The sequence below is a fragment of the Bidens hawaiensis genome, unplaced genomic scaffold (genome assembly GCF_021521415.1).
Source record: "Bidens hawaiensis isolate Kalapana, Puna unplaced genomic scaffold, B.hawaiensis_p1.1 tig00037734_1, whole genome shotgun sequence".
Classification (NCBI taxonomy): domain Eukaryota; kingdom Viridiplantae; phylum Streptophyta; class Magnoliopsida; order Asterales; family Asteraceae; genus Bidens; species Bidens hawaiensis.
The window spans coordinates 173,334-185,247 of NW_027505504.1; the positions used below are offsets into that span (position 1 = coordinate 173,334).

The window sequence follows — 11,914 nt, forward strand, 5'->3', positions numbered from 1 at the left end:
GCATCTGCCCAGAACGTCTTTGGAAGCCCGACATTAAGTCTCATACTTCTTGCCCTTTCATTTAACGTTCGTTCTGCCACTCCATTTTGTTGAGGAGTGCCAGGGACTGTAAAGATCATCCGAATACCGTACTCTTCACAATAATCACGGAATTCTTTGCTAACGTATTCACCACCGTTATCCGACTTCAAGCATTTCACCTTCAAATCAGTTTCCAATTCAACAGCAGTTTTCCATTTCTTAAAAGTATCAAAAACATCAGATTTATTTTTAAGAAAGTAAACCCATACCTTGCGTGTCGAATCATCAATGAAGGTGACATAATAGTGCGATCCTCCCAAAGAAGAGACTGAAGTTGGTCCATAGACATCAGAGTGAATAAGCTCCAATTTCTGAGCTTTCGGTTGTTTTCCGGTCTTCACAAAAGATACTTTCTTCTTTCTACCGAAAACACATGGTTCACAAAATTCAGATTCAACCTTCTTCAGTTCTGGAATTTTTCCTCTAGCAACGAGCATTTTCATCCCTTTTTCACTCATGTGGCCGAGTCGTTGGTGCCACAAACTAGACTGACTCGGTCCACTGGTCGCTGCATTTACCCCATCAGCTGGAATTTTAACCATGTATAATGTGCCCTTCTTTTTACCTCTGGCGATCACAAGATTCCCTTTCACAACTTTCCATTGACCCCCACCAAACATAACATCATATCCTTGGTCATTTAACTGCCCAACAGAAATTAGCTTTCTTCTAAGGCTAGGAACGACCCGAACATCCTTTAGAGTCCATGAGGTGCCCAATGAAGTTTTTAGTTCAATATCCCCCATCCCCGTGATATCAACAGCATGACTATTAGCCAAACGAACTTTACCAAAATTACCTGTTCGGAGATTCTTCATCTTCTTCGTGCTATAAGTGGCATGAAAAGATGCACCAGAATCCATAATCCATGAATCTGTTGATTCTTCAACACAGCAGATAAGAGTCTCTTCTGAACCTTCTGAATCATCTGAACCGGTGGCCAGATTAACTTCCTTCTTAGATTCTTTCTTTTCTTTTGAAATTGAGGGGTTAGGGCATTGGTTTCTGAAATGCCCCATTTCTTTGCAATTCCAACACTCAATGTCTTTTCTGGGCTTTGACTGACTTCTTCTTCTAGACTTTGACTTACCCCTGCCATTACCTTTCTCTCTTCTCCTACCTCTCCTTCGGTGCTCAATATAGAACTAGATGTCTCACCAGAATTCCTTCTTCTTATGTCCTCCCCTAAAATCAAATCCCGGACTCCTTCAAAAGTAAGCTTAGTATTCCCAGAAGAACTACTAACTGCAGTAACAGTCCCTGACCAACTTTCGGGTAACGAGGATAACAAGAGTAACGCTTGAACTTCATCATCAAACTTGATATCAACAGAAGACAAACGAGAAATAATAGTGTTGAAGTCATTAACATGAGAGGTAACAGATGCCCCTTCCTTCATTCTGGTGTTAACTAGCTGTCTAATCAGAAATACCTTGTTTGATGCAGAAGGCTTTTCATACATATTTGACAAGGCTTTCATAAGACCATACGTGGTAGTTTCATTTACAATATTGAATGCCACATTCTTAGCTAGTGAGAGTCTAATAACAGCTATGGCTTTTCTGTCAAGTACCCTTCCACTCATCATCTTTCATACTTTCCGGTTTCCTCTCTTCTAGTGCTTCCATTAAGTCTTTCTGACATAGCAAATCCTCAATTTGCATTTTCCACCATCCAAAATCCTGACCATCAAACTTCTCAATCTTGATCTTTCCGTCCTCAGCCATTATCCAAACTGAGTTTTGATTACAGCAAACAACCAAACTACCCAAGGAATAAAAGGACTGGAAACTGATCAGAAAAAACGAACCAGCGGCGGCGGAACTGTAGCAGCGGCGGCGTACTGTAGCGGCGGCGCGGTACTGTAGCGGCGGCGGTACTGTAGCAGCGGCAGCGGTACTGTAGCAGCGGCGGTGGAACTGTAGCAGCGGAGCGGCGGCGGCGGAACTGTGTGTATAATCGAGAACCAGGCTCTGATACCAATTGTTAGGATCGGAGTCACACACAAACACGAATACAATAGTAAAACCGAAAGAATAAACGAAAGAGACACAAGGATTTAAGTGGTTCGGTCACGGTGTATGACCTACGTCCACTGTCGATAACTAGGGTTTTCTTATTATTGAGTGATACCAACTTACAAGTACAGGAGAGAATATATAGACTAGACAATTAGGGTTTAACCCTTTAACTAAACTGGGCCTGATTAGAGCTTTTGGGCTTGGCCAAAACTCAAACAGCTTAATCTCCTAATTCTGTCTATTCGTCTAAACCGGACCCGACCCATGATGGATCGGAGACCACAACATAACATGTATGCTAATATATATGGTTAAATTTCTGTAAAGTCTTGTCTGTGTGAAAGGGCTAAATATCTAAAGTTTCACAGCCTTTTGGGAGATATAATGGCTAAATTTTTTTCTCTGCTCAAATATGAAATAATGATTGGTACTTAGGTTTGTAGAATCCCTTTCAATTCTGCCAAATCTGTATTTGACTAAAATTTATTACCTACTTGCAGCTAGAAGAGTTAAAGCATGAAGGTGGTGTTTCGGTTACAAAGACAAACATCACAACCAAAAGAATTGATATAATTAAGACAAATGATCTCGACACTGATCCCATTGAGGCTCAAAGAAGAGAGAAAGTGAAAGATGCTATGGTTCATGCATGGAGCTCGTATGAAAAGTATGCTTGGGGCCATGATGAGCTTCAGGTATATCATTATTTAATATTGTTTTAATATTTTGTTTCTTAGCTTTTACATTGCTGAGTTTTATATATATGCTGTTTGATTAGCCCCAATCAAAGAATGGTGTGGATAGTTTTGGTGGTCTTGGTGCAACCTTAATCGACTCTCTTGATACTTTATATATAATGGGCCTCGATGAGCAGTTCCAAATAGCTAAAGAGTATGACCCATTTTTTAATATTCATTTAATTAACTACTTATATTCCATAAACTTTATTTTCTGCATAATATTCTTTATACCTGTGTTACTTGTTTTTAGGTGGGTTGCAAACTCTTTGGATTTCAATAAAAGTTACGATGCCAGTGTGTTTGAGACTACCATAAGGTTGCTTTGTAAGGTTTAATATCGATATTTATTTTTACTCTAGTAATTATTATATGATGAGATGCCTAATGGTTTGAACTTTTATGATATTTATGCAACAGAGTTGTTGGTGGGCTTCTGAGCGCGTATGATTTATCTGGAGATAATGTATTTCTTGAAAAAGCTAAAGACATAGCTGATAGGCTACTGCCAGCATGGGATACACCTTCTGGTATCCCTTACAATTTTATCAATTTGGTTCATGGTAATGCACATAACCCTGGTTGGACTGGGGTAAGTTCTAAACTTTATTAATGATTTGACTTTGGGTTTCACTTTTCATTCTCAATTCATCATGTATTATCTTTTGTTTTCTCAGGGTGATAGTATTCTGGCTGACTCGGGGACAGAGCAGCTAGAGTTTATTGCATTAACACAAAGGACCGGAGATCCAAAGTATCAACAAAAGGTTAGTGTCATGTATTGTAATATTATTAGAAAATGGATGCTACACTCATCACAAAGTATAATATTTCAAATTCTTGTTTCAGGTAGAGAATGTTATTTCGGTGCTAAACAAGACTTTTCCTGCTGATGGATTGCTCCCGATTTATATAAATCCGCATAGAGGAACAACATCACAATCCACCATTACTTTTGGGGCCATGGGGGACAGGTACCAATTGATTATTTCTTAAAACTGAAAAGTTTAATTTTGCATGCTATCAATGGATTGACTTTAATGGAAATTTAATTTTGGATGCAGTTTTTATGAGTATTTACTTAAAGTTTGGATACAAGGAAACAAAACTTCAGAGGTGAAACACTACAGGTGAGATATTCTCGTGTCAAAATATGTTTGCTGGATAAGTATTAATTAAAAATGATTCTGATTTCAATTGGATTATCGAAACAGAGAAATGTGGGAGACATCAATGAAAGGTCTATTGAGCTTGGTTCGCAAAACCACACCGTCATCTTTTACATACATTTCTGAAAAAATAGGAAATTCTTTGATTGACAAGGTAAATATCAAGATACCAAATTTTCAATAAATAACATAAAACTATCTTTTATGAAATTCTTTGATGTGTGCAGATGGATGAGTTAGCCTGCTTTGCACCAGGGATGATAGCGTTAGGGTCATCCGGTTACGGTCCTGAGGAGTCCTCAAAGTTCTTACATTTGGCAGAAGAGGTATTGCTTAAATTAAACAATAACGATGTTTTTAAAAATAATCTTTTACTGGTTCAGTTTCCATTTATAAACAAAACTGATTTTTTGAATGTAGCTTGCTTTTACATGCTATAACTTTTATCAGTCTACACCGACAAAGTTGGCTGGAGAAAATTATTTCTTTCATTCAGGGCAGGTTAGTTGTACAACTTAATCCATTTTTTTATTTTATATCTTTGAGAGATTTATTTTTAATTTTTTTCTTTTGTTACCAATAATACCATAGGACATGGCTGTCAGTACATCATGGAACATACTGAGGCCCGAGACAGTAGAGTCACTCTTTTATCTCTGGCGTTTAACGGGTAACAAAACATATCAAGAATGGGGATGGAACATATTTCAAGCATTTGAAAAGAATTCCCGTGTAGAGTCGGGATATGTCGGACTCAAGGATGTAAGTCCCACTTTCAAAATATATATATAATATATATAGGATGAGCAGAATCTTAAATTATTTAAGAACTTGAAGGAACTCTTAATGAACTAGCGTTTTTTATAAAAAATTTTGTATGTTGATGTTATTTGAGTGTAGTTTTATCACTTTTGATATCTATATTTATGATTACAATTATGAAAATTAGTTTTTTACACATATCTATGTTTTTTTTACACATGTAAATTTTTTATCACATAAATTTTACACATGTGTAACTTGTGATTTATATATGTAATCAAACTTTTTTTTTAAATATGATAAAACAAGTCTCAAATGATGTATATATAAAAAAAGTTAAAAAATTATTTGGTTTTCAACAGTTCCTAAAAGTTCTTAACTTTTTCTGAGTTCTTAAATGAAACTAACCTATATATATATATATTAGTTTCATTTGAGAACTCAAAAAAAGTTAAGAACTTTTAGGTTAATACATTTTTATATATTTTGTTACATAATAATTTTTGTATTTATTTTATTTGTTTTCAGGTTAATACAGGAGTGAAAGATAACATGATGCAAAGCTTCTTTCTTGCAGAAACACTGAAATATTTGTATCTATTATTTTCGCCTCCGTCAGTAATATCACTGGACGAGTGGGTATTTAACACAGAAGCCCATCCTCTGAAAATCGTTCCTCGTTTTGCCCCTGGTGAAGAACATAAACCGAGTATTAGAGTACGCGCTAGGAAGGAAGGTCGTTTTCGAGACTCCTCTAATCCTTGATATGTTCCATCCCCATTCTTGATATATATGTGGGCCTGTTGTGGTATGTTTTGCTTGGCTGGTTCTTTGACATTTTTATAATTTGGTAGGTTGGTAGTGGAGATTTTTGGCCCGGTTAATTCATAGATTCTTGAAAAATATATATTTGAGATGACTTTTAGAAAAAGGAAATGATGAGCTTATATATAGATGTTAGCTTGTTAGTTTATAGCGGGGCTTTAACTAGCTCGCTCGTTAACCATTTTACGTTTTTACAAACTCATGGACTATATAATTTACTCGAAAATAATAAGAAAAAATAAAGAGAAAAAAAAAACCCAATTGCTTGTTCACCTGAACCCTTGAAAATCTGGTTGGTGGCCCTTTTAAGTCGGTGACTACCCCGCCTATGACCCAGTCTCACCATCAACACATGGTTGGTTTAACTTTAAGCGACCCCGCCTACAACCCACTTTCGCCATCTACATTTGGTCTAGCTTTAAAAGGCCATTTGAGACATGCGGTTTTTCAATTTGTAGCATGTTTTGGTTTTATCACCGACGCCTAGATATGCTTTTCTTGTTTGAAGTTACAAAGCTGTTTAAAACGGGTCGAATAGTACATTAACGATCAAAAACGACATGTTTCGTCCTATCTCGACAAGACTGATCCAATCATTTGTAGTACCAAACATTACATTTTAACGCAAATGCATGATTCCTCTATCATCACTCTCTTCAGAGCCCTTGTTTGCATAAACATATCAAAACCAATCTAAAAAAACAAAAGCGCAAACCAATCTTAAAAATTACAACCATTATTCCCATATGCAAAGGGTATCATATCGCACTGTATCGTCCTGTTCTAGCAATAACAAGTATACACCATGTGAGTCTTCTTTGACACGTATCTCGAAAGATAATTACCCATTTGAGAACCAGCAGATGCAGCATCATCAGGAACCAGTATCTTTGTCTTCCCGGAACCTATTCTTTTACCTGCAACATTTGCGTAAAACAGCCCGGATATTGCTGGTACAAACACATCACTCTCTGCACATACATAAAAGTCGATAACCTTTTCGTACTCGGAAGAATCCGACCCCAAAAACTTCTGCTTCTTATCCATTGGCATAATCCCTTCCTGTAAAAAAATAAAAAAAATTATCACATTTCGTGTTATGCTAATCAAAATGAGTCGTCATCATCATCATCATCGTACTCAGTATATCCCACCAATAGCCAAGCTATGGTAGGGTCTGAGGAGGGTAAGATGTAGACAGCCTTACCCCTACCCCATAGGGATAGAGAGGCTGCTTCCGATGAGACCCCCGGCTCGATAGTAGTTTTGCATCAAGCCTTGGACATAAGGCACATAGCACTCAATCATCGGGACACCGGCTGATTGGTGCATGTACCATTGTCTTTCGGCTATCAACGCCACCACATGATGCCTGATTAACCTTCTGCCACTTTTAACGTTATTTTCACGAGATTAGTAAAATAACGTTAAAATTAGTGCAATTTTACTTTTGCCCACCCGATGGTTCACACATATATACATTATATGCGCGCACCGCAAGCAGGGCGAATCAAAATGAGTAATTACTATTTACTAATTGCTGCTTACTAATTACCTTTGTGTAAGTTTTTGGGAAGAAATCTTTTAACGAATCAAGACTGTTATCCCATCTAGATTGCGTCAAATAAACGGCACTGTTTTTATCAAACCCTAATTTCTTCAAGAACGCTGCAATCTCTTCCGGGCCATAACACTTTTTAGAACCCTGACAACCCTTTTGATTCAACATATCGAGCCTCAAGTCGACTGCAACAAACTGACTCTCTGACTTACGGCTCAACGTTTTGAGCCGGTCAACGATTGAGTCAACCACTTCACGAACCTCAGGCTGCAGCTCGAGTGTTCCAAACATGGCTAAACAGCCGACAGAATTTCTCTTCTTTTTCGGGTACACAGGGCTTTTTCATGTTTACTGATGGGAAGTAAGTTGCTAGCCTTATGTTTCCTTTGGTTTTAAATACGGGTTCGATGTTGTTTGCGATGTAATCCTCGGTTACTCGGTTTGGAATTCTTAAAACTGCGAGATCTTTTGTTGATAATTCGGCAGGCTGAGTTTTTACTACTTTTACTACTCCATCTAGACTACTTACAAACTTTTCGATGTCATAAATATCTCCAAAGTTCCTGAAAGACGCATGATTTATATTAGCAAACTGATTATTAGGGCGTGTTCATTTCACAAAATTTGTGGAAATTCAAAGGAATTGGAATTAAAATCCCATGACATGGCGTGTGCGTTTCGTTGGAATTAGAAATTTAATTCCATTTTGGAGTGTTCGGTTGTCAAGGATTTGGAATTGGAATTGGAATTCGATTCGTTCAGATTCCTATAAATAAAGGGATTCTAAATCCTTCCAAAATGTGGAGGATTTCAAGTGAATTCGTTGAATTCTTTTCTCGAGTGTGTTTTTTTTTTTTTTTAACGAGAACAACGATTAAAACAGCCAAGGCTTAGCTCAGGACCCACTACTCGTCGTATTTACATTTAATTTTTTTTTTTACTTTTTTTGTTTTCGATTTATATTTTGAGTTATGAATTTTTTATTATTATTTTTGAATATTTTTTGAGGGGTTTTTGATCTTAACAAAAAACCCTAAAAAGAATAAAAAAAATCATAACGCAAAATATAAATAAAAAACAAAAAATCTAAAATAACTAAAATGTTTTCACCGTTATCCTCGTTAAAAAAATTAATAAAAAAAAGATAACCGATTCCAATTTCTTTGTCAAACGAACACATCAAGAATGAAATTGGATTTCAATTCCTTCAAATTCCAATTCCAATTCCATTCCATTCTGTGAAACAACGCGCCCTTAGAGTCTTTAGAGTATGCGCCGATGAGCACATTGAACTATCCATGTGGCTGATAGCCCTCACAGCCCAGGCACAACGACGCAATTATCAGGGGCGCGCTCTACCCACTGAGCTAATAGCCCGTTGTGCGAGCCCCCCACCGGGGGCCCACTATGCCAAAAGCGAGAGAAACCCCATCCCTCTCTTTCCTTTTTTCGTCCCCATGCCGCCGGTGTGGTGACATGGGGACGAAAAAAGGGGGATCCTATCAACTTGTTCCGATCTGAGATAATAAGCTCATGAGCTTGGTCTTACTTCACTGTCGAGAAACGAAAGAAGACTTCCATCTCCAAGTTTATATACAAAACCATTTTAGGCAGAGAACTGCAAGAACCGCATAAACACTATATACAAGTGCATTATGCGGTTAAATGGTTGTGATGTTACTAACCTCCAATCACCAGGTTCGGTTCCCCTAATGTCTGGAATCACAAGTGTTGCCTTTAGGTATCTTGCCACTAATACTGCATCTGTAACCTGAGGTTCATATTTTATAATCACATTAACCATGATTAGGATGAAACCAAACACAAATCAAAATCAAAAGGCTGCAAGAGTTTATTACTATTTACTACTGCATCTGTAATTAGTAGTTTATATATTATAATCACCAATTCTTTTGTTTATATACCTGAGGAATATGATATTCAGGTCCATTGGTTAATGAGAAAGCGACAAACCCTTTAGATTCTTCCGGTTCTTCTGCTTGCCAAATTAAAAGCAATTCAAGTTAGGAATGCAATAAATTAATAACGCATATAAAAAAACACCTAAACATTAATAACATATTGGAGATTTGTATATTGTTAGGATCAAATATGAACAACCTTTTAGCGTGTGAAAAATGCACAAATGACTAGAGTAATTATGCTAGCAATAGAGTCATTTTTACTTACTTTATAGTTTAGTAATGTAATAATGCATATAAGAAACACTGAAACATGAATAACACAAGGGAGATCCGTATTAGCGTCGGGATCAAATACAGACAATTATGCTAACACTAGAGTCATTGTTATTATTATTGCTATTATTATTATTATTCTCCAGTTTTTGAACTATACTAATTACTATTACTCTACTTTATTTTTTACTGTGTATTTAACATAGTTCAAAAATGTAGTGTAATAATAATTACTCTGGTTCAAACCGTTACTTTACGTTCTTTCAAACAAGAGTAATTATTATTATTATTATTATTATTGCTAATATTATTATTATTAGTATTCTCCAGTTTTTGAACTATACTACTTACTATTACTCTACTTTATTTTTTACTTTGTATTTACCATAGTTCAAAACTGTAGTGTAATAATAATTACTTTGGTTCAAACATTTACCTTGTAGTCTTTCAAACAAGAGTAATTATTATTATTATTATTCACTTCAATTTTTGGTGTTAAGACTCCGTGTCAAAACTGTAATTACTTTTGTACTGCAACAATAATTACTAAGTCTAGCAGGTCAATTTCATTTGTACCGGATTCCACCGCAACGCTAACCTAAAATCGACTTAGACCAACAAGATCTAAGCACACCACTATCCTCCTTCCACGACCCATCGCCATTAACCGCGAAACTCCTCTCCGACTCGTTGCCATCGTCGAAACTCTGCGTCGATTCGACACGATTCACCTACACAAAAAAAAAGCTAAATCACAAAACCGCTCCATCCAATTCAACCCAATTCCTCTAATTCCACAATTAATAATCAAATTCAACCAAAACCCAGCAACTGTATTGACAAATAAAGCATACATTATGGGAAATTGGGGCGTCAATGTGTTCACGCTTGATCATGTCGCCAAGCATGACGAACATGATGACTGTGAGCACGCCTGCAACTATTTGCCGTGGATCTATTCTCATTGTGGTTCGGATCTTAGGGTTTTGTGAGAGTGTTAATGTACAATGAGAAACAAGATTGAAATAATAATAATAATATGAAGGATGGAAATGGGGGTTTGATTATTATTGGATTGGATGCTTATATAATATAAGATTATTATTATTATTATTATTATTATTATTATTGAGAAGGGGATCTTGAAGGAAAATGGTGGCAGGAGTTCACATGGGTCAATTGGGAATTTGTAATTGGTGTCCTTCATGTTATTGTGAAGGTGTAAATGGTTATCATAAGTTTATAGTTATGACATTTAGGTATCTAAATGTATAAAATAATCTTAACATGAGAACGTAGCAAACAATACCAATCTACAAAAAATGAGAACGTAGAAAACAATACCAGTATACATAAGTAATGTTTGATAATAACAAAGAAAAAAAACTAATAATAATAACAAAATAATCAAAATTAGCAACAAAATAATAACAGCAAATGCTTATAGCAACATAAGAAAAAAACTTGATAATAACAACACGGTGTAAATCAACAAATACTTATAATGTCTCATAATTGGAAATTAGCACACACGAACAAAAATAACAGCAAACAGTTATAAAAACAAACATAATAGTACAGCAAATTGGTTCTCATTGTTTTCATGTTAAGAATGATTTGTATTTGATCCTGAAACCTAATATAACCTTGTTTATTTCAAAACCGAGGATACTTAACTAAAATTAATCGAAAACCAAAGTTAACAAAAAAATGGTTATCGGTTATTTTTGTGACCTCGGTTAATCAAAATTATCCGAACTAATTCATGTATTTATTATATCTCTATTTCATGTATTTATGCATTCCTTTCATGTATTTATGCATTCATTTAACGTATTTGTATGCCAAAATTGTAAACCAGGTTTGATTTTTAAATTAACCAAACCAAAAAAATAATCGAATAAACCAGACCGATTAAACAAAAACCGAATGATTAATTCAATCGAGGCTAATAACCGAATTGAAACGTGCATACCCCTAACATTAATAAGACAAATTGTATGTGAGTTACTTTTCCATTGTATTAGCATTGTTTTGGCAACGACGGTGAAACTGTGAAAGTGAAGATTGTTATTAGTCACATTGCAACTTTGCAAGTATAGATTATTACTGGATGATGTATTAAATATTGGATTATTAAAAAGTTTTATGTTTGGTAGTGGTATGTATGAAACTTGTTTACATGATAAATAAAAGCATTTGCTCTTACATCTATATATATATTTTTTAATAAACATGACTAATGTTTTGTTTTATTTTATTTTATTTTTTTATTACAATATCATCCACTTGATGTTATACATATTTTAAATGATGTAAAAGGGCATTTCATTTTAAAATATAAAGAGAAAATCTGCCTTCTCTTTACACTTGTTTAAGATTCTCCTTTATTTAAAGTGGCGGTTAAAGTTGGAGGGTATGTTTTGTGATGAAAGCAAAGTTAAAGGAGTAGTTTGTATTTATTGAGTCACCGACACTCTACTTTGCATGAGTCATTAAATTTTTATTTAATATATAAAAGAAAAAAATGAGTTGTAATAAATAGTTTATTTTTAACGGT

General features: G+C 35.3%; 1 protein-coding gene and 1 pseudogene across 3 annotated transcripts in view; one reads left to right on the forward strand and one right to left on the reverse strand.

The window, feature by feature from the left end:
• The window catches only part of LOC143613595 (mannosyl-oligosaccharide 1,2-alpha-mannosidase MNS1-like), a 96,563-nt gene extending 90,898 nt beyond the window's left edge, over nucleotides 1–5,665 (forward strand). The window contains exons 4-15 of one of the 2 annotated variants that reach the window (XM_077087263.1): nucleotides 2,603–2,797; nucleotides 2,881–2,993; nucleotides 3,093–3,158; nucleotides 3,260–3,431; nucleotides 3,517–3,606; nucleotides 3,689–3,813; nucleotides 3,904–3,969; nucleotides 4,054–4,162; nucleotides 4,236–4,334; nucleotides 4,429–4,509; nucleotides 4,600–4,770; nucleotides 5,299–5,570. In XM_077087263.1, the coding sequence (XP_076943378.1) occupies nucleotides 2,603–2,797; nucleotides 2,881–2,993; nucleotides 3,093–3,158; nucleotides 3,260–3,431; nucleotides 3,517–3,606; nucleotides 3,689–3,813; nucleotides 3,904–3,969; nucleotides 4,054–4,162; nucleotides 4,236–4,334; nucleotides 4,429–4,509; nucleotides 4,600–4,770; nucleotides 5,299–5,535 (1,524 nt within the window). In that variant the 3' untranslated portion in view covers nucleotides 5,536–5,570. Of the gene's footprint in view, nucleotides 1–2,602; nucleotides 2,798–2,880; nucleotides 2,994–3,092; nucleotides 3,159–3,259; nucleotides 3,432–3,516; nucleotides 3,607–3,688; nucleotides 3,814–3,903; nucleotides 3,970–4,053; nucleotides 4,163–4,235; nucleotides 4,335–4,428; nucleotides 4,510–4,599; nucleotides 4,771–5,298 lie in introns of both variants that reach the window. The other variant, XM_077087262.1, reaches the window with a different exon arrangement.
• Nucleotides 5,666–6,189: 524 nt separating this feature from the next.
• On the reverse strand, nucleotides 6,190–10,327 carry LOC143613572 (protein MANNAN SYNTHESIS-RELATED 2-like; annotated as a pseudogene). The gene is made up of 6 exons (XR_013150142.1): nucleotides 10,209–10,327; nucleotides 9,953–10,085; nucleotides 9,082–9,152; nucleotides 8,842–8,927; nucleotides 7,151–7,719; nucleotides 6,190–6,657 (listed from the first exon to the last, which is right to left on the reverse strand). The product of XR_013150142.1 is annotated as a protein MANNAN SYNTHESIS-RELATED 2-like (transcript).
• Between the last annotated feature and the right edge of the window lie 1,587 nt (nucleotides 10,328–11,914).